This window comes from Ursus americanus, chromosome 30, assembly GCF_024610735.1.
Source record: "Ursus americanus isolate L20-20 chromosome 30, mUrsAme1.1.p, whole genome shotgun sequence".
NCBI classification, from domain to species: domain Eukaryota; kingdom Metazoa; phylum Chordata; class Mammalia; order Carnivora; family Ursidae; genus Ursus; species Ursus americanus.
In genome coordinates, this window is record NC_142156.1 from 23,494,534 (window position 1) to 23,498,546 (window position 4,013).

The 4,013-nt window shown below is 59.6% G+C and overlaps 1 protein-coding gene across 1 annotated transcript; it reads left to right on the plus strand.

The window, feature by feature from the left end:
• Positions 1–236: 236 nt before the first annotated feature.
• On the plus strand, positions 237–3,509 carry FZD10 (frizzled class receptor 10). The gene has a single exon (XM_045779472.2). The coding sequence runs from the start codon at positions 630–632 to the stop codon at positions 2,370–2,372; it is 1,743 nt and encodes a 580-aa protein (XP_045635428.2). The 5' UTR covers positions 237–629; the 3' UTR covers positions 2,373–3,509.
• Positions 3,510–4,013: the final 504 nt, after the last annotated feature.

The window sequence follows — 4,013 nt, forward strand, 5'->3', positions numbered from 1 at the left end:
AGGGGCGCCGGCGGGGGCGGCGGGCGGCGGGCGGCGGGCGGGGGCCGGGCGCGCGGGGGCGGAGGACGGACCGGCGGGGGGTCCGGCCCGCGGGGCGGCGGGAGCAGGCGCCGGGCCGGCTTTCTCATGCAAAGCGGCGGCGGGGGCGGGGCGCGCGCCCGGGGGCGGGGCCTGTCGCCGCCCGGCTGCGCTCCCCCCTCGCCTTTTGCGCGTCTTCTCTGCCCGGGACGCGCGGCGCCGAGCAGCTGCGGCCCGGCCCGGCGAGGCCGGCGCGGGAGGGAGGAGCCGCCGCCGGCCGGCCGGCCACCGTGCGCCCGCGCCGCCGGCCTCCCGGACGCGCCACCTGGGCGCTCGCGGAAGATCCCAAAGTTTGTCGCGGCCGGGAGTCGCCGCCCGCCGGGAGCCCGGGGCCCGTCGTGCTTCCCGGTATTGTTGGCCAACTTTGCTCGTCTCCCCCGCGGCCCCCACCTCGGCGGAGGCCGGGGACGCGGAGCGCAGCGCTCGGGCCGGCCGAGCGGGCATGGGCGGGAGCCGGAGCGGGGACGGGGAGCCGGGGCCCGCAGCGCGAGCTGGGCAGCGGCGGCGCTAAGGGGAGCGGATCTCCCCGCCGGGGCATCTCCGACGGCAGCATGCCGCGTCCGGGCCCCCGCCTGTGGCTGGTCCTGCAGGTGATAGGTTCGTGCGCCGCCATCAGCTCCATGGACATGGAGCGTCCGGGCGACGGCAAGTGCCAACCCATCGAGATCCCGATGTGCAAGGACATTGGCTACAACATGACCCGTATGCCCAACCTGATGGGCCACGAGAACCAGCGCGAGGCCGCCATCCAGCTGCACGAGTTCGCGCCGCTGGTGGAGTACGGCTGCCACGGCCACCTCCGCTTCTTCCTGTGCTCGCTGTACGCGCCCATGTGCACAGAGCAAGTCTCCACCCCCATCCCCGCCTGCCGGGTCATGTGCGAGCAGGCCCGGCTGAAGTGCTCCCCGATCATGGAGCAGTTCAACTTCAAGTGGCCCGACTCCCTGGACTGCAGCAAACTCCCCAACAAGAACGACCCCAACTACTTGTGCATGGAGGCGCCCAACAACGGCTCGGACGAGCCCTCCCGGGGCTCGGGCCTGTTCCCGCCGCTCTTCCGGCCGCAGCGGCCGCACAGCGCGCAGGAGCACTCGCTCAGGGACGCGGGCCCGGGGCGCGCCAGCTGCGACAACCCGGGCAAGTTCCACCACGTGGAGAAGAGCGCGGCGTGCGCGCCGCTGTGCACGCCCGGCGTGGACGTGTACTGGAGCCGCGGCGACAAGCGCTTCGCCGTGGTCTGGCTGGCTGTCTGGGCTGTGCTGTGCTTCTTCTCCAGCGCCTTCACCGTGCTCACCTTCCTCATCGACCCAGCGCGCTTCAGGTACCCCGAGCGCCCCATCATCTTCCTCTCCATGTGCTACTGCGTCTACTCGGTGGGCTACATCATCCGCCTCTTTGCGGGCGCTGAGAGCATCGCCTGCGACCGGGACAGCGGGCAGCTCTATGTCATCCAGGAGGGGCTGGAGAGCACGGGTTGCACCCTCGTCTTCCTGGTCCTCTACTACTTCGGCATGGCCAGCTCGCTGTGGTGGGTGATTCTCACGCTCACCTGGTTCCTGGCTGCGGGCAAGAAGTGGGGCCACGAGGCCATCGAGGCCCACAGTAGCTACTTCCACCTGGCGGCCTGGGCCATCCCGGCTGTGAAGACCATCCTGCTCCTGGTGATGCGCAGGGTGGCGGGCGACGAGCTCACCGGCGTGTGCTACGTGGGCAGCATGGACGTGAACGCCCTCACTGGCTTCGTGCTCATCCCGCTGGCCTGCTACCTGGTCATCGGCACTTCCTTCATCCTCTCCGGCTTCGTGGCCCTCTTCCACATCCGCAGGGTGATGAAGACCGGTGGGGAGAACACCGACAAACTGGAGAAGCTCATGGTGAGGATCGGAGTCTTCTCCGTGCTCTACACCGTGCCGGCCACCTGTGTGATCGCCTGTTACTTTTACGAACGCCTAAACGTGGAGTACTGGAAAATCCTGGCCGCTCAGCACAAGTGCAAAATGAACAACCAGACCAAAAGTCTGGACTGCGTGATGGCCGCGTCCATCCCGGCCGTGGAGATCTTCATGGTGAAGATCTTCATGCTACTGGTGGTGGGCATCACCAGCGGGATGTGGATCTGGACGTCCAAGACCCTGCAGTCCTGGCAGAACGTTTGCAGCCGCAGGTTCAAGAAGAGCAGGAGGAAGCCCGCCAGCGTCATCACCAACAGTGGGATTTACAAAAAAGCCCAGCATCCCCAAAAAACCCATCTCGGGAAATACGAAATCCCTGCCCAGCCTCCCACCTGTGTGTGAACTGGCTTGGGGCAGGGGGGGAGCGGGGAGGGAAGGCCGGAGTGGAAAACTTTCCCAGACAGGATACAGTGGCAGTCAGAGCCAAAACGTGGTGCTTTTCCTGGTTGGTTCGTTGGTTGGTTGTTTTTTTGTTTTGTTTTGTTTTGTTTTTTTAATAAAAGTAAAAGAAAAAAAGTTCTTACCCTGAAATTCAGGATGCTGTGATACACTGAAAGTAACAATGTGCTTACAGGCTTTTCGTTTTGTTTTGTTTCCAGAAGGAGAGCTCCTCGGTTACGTAGCCTCTCGTGTAACTAATTTGTGGTCAAGTAGTTGATTCAGCCCCAGAAGAAGACTTTTGTGTAGAAACTTCCATAAAGAAATAGCTGTGTGTTTGAGTGGCTTTGCCACCATTCACAAGTCAGAGGAGAGGTAGCTTCTTTGTACCTGAAAGAACTTCTGCTGGGAGCATTGAGGGAGAGAGGAGGGGGGGAGAGAGAGAGAGAGAGAGGCAAAGTGGGTCTCCAGCGAGGAACCATCCCGGGGGCCCACCCCCAGGAAGGCTGTGTGTGGGACAGCAGCTTCTGTGCAGACAGGAAGAAAGGGGAGCCCTGACAATTTAACACACTCCAGTGGGTTTGGAGTCACTTAAAATAGACTCCAGCCTCTCGCCTTCACAAATGGGTCTTTCTCCAAGACAGAAACTTCCTAACCTAACATTTGCAAATGCAAACAATGTGCAATACATTTCTTCCCTCTTTCCGTGAAAATGAAAAGAGAAACAAGTATTTTGCTGTATGTAAAGACAACAAAAGAAATCTCAACAAAAGCCCGGAGAGGCCCAGCCCTCAGAAACCCTCTAGTGTTACATTTTGTGGCTTTTTAATGGAAACCAAGCCAATGTTATACACGTTTGGACTGATTTGTGGAAAGGAGGGGGGAAAGGGGAGAAAGATCATTCAGAAGTCTCCAAAGGGCTTATTGACTCTTTCTATTGTTAAACAAATGGTTTCCATGAATAGCTCTAGAAGGACCGGACAAGTGTAGTTGATTCTCCCCACCACCCCAGGGAAGAGTGGTCCTGCTTGTGTATATTTGTAATATATGATATTTTTCATGTGCCACTATTTTATTAAAAATAAAGTATGTTCTTTAGTTTGGTGCTGGTCCCTTGTGCGTTGTGAGGTTCCCCTTCCCTGACTGTGGAGAGAGCACAGCAAACTTCCTCCCTCTGCCAGCTTTTCAAGCAAATCCTGCGTTGTGTACCTCTATCTAGAGATTACTGGTTATCCGTATGAAATGGCAGATGGGCGGGTGGCAAGGTGGGCAGGATAATTTAATTTCGAGTTTCGGTGGAATGACATGCAAGAAATGTGGAAGGGCTGGAAATCGTTGCTGTGACGTTGGTAGCTGGATGTGAGGGCCTGGTTGTCGACACCCTTCCTCAGGGAGCGTCTGGGCTACTAAGTGTGGCTCAGTCCTGGTGAGCCCGGACCGGCCTCGCGTGACGTCTCCGGGGAATGGGTCCAGCCAAGTCAGAGAATTAAATCAGAGTAGTGATCAGCCCCCCAGTGGGCCTGCTGGGGTCACGTGGTACCTAGACAGAGTTCTGTGCATTAGTCCCAAGTGGACTGGCTTTGCAGCAAGTCTAGGACGTGTTTA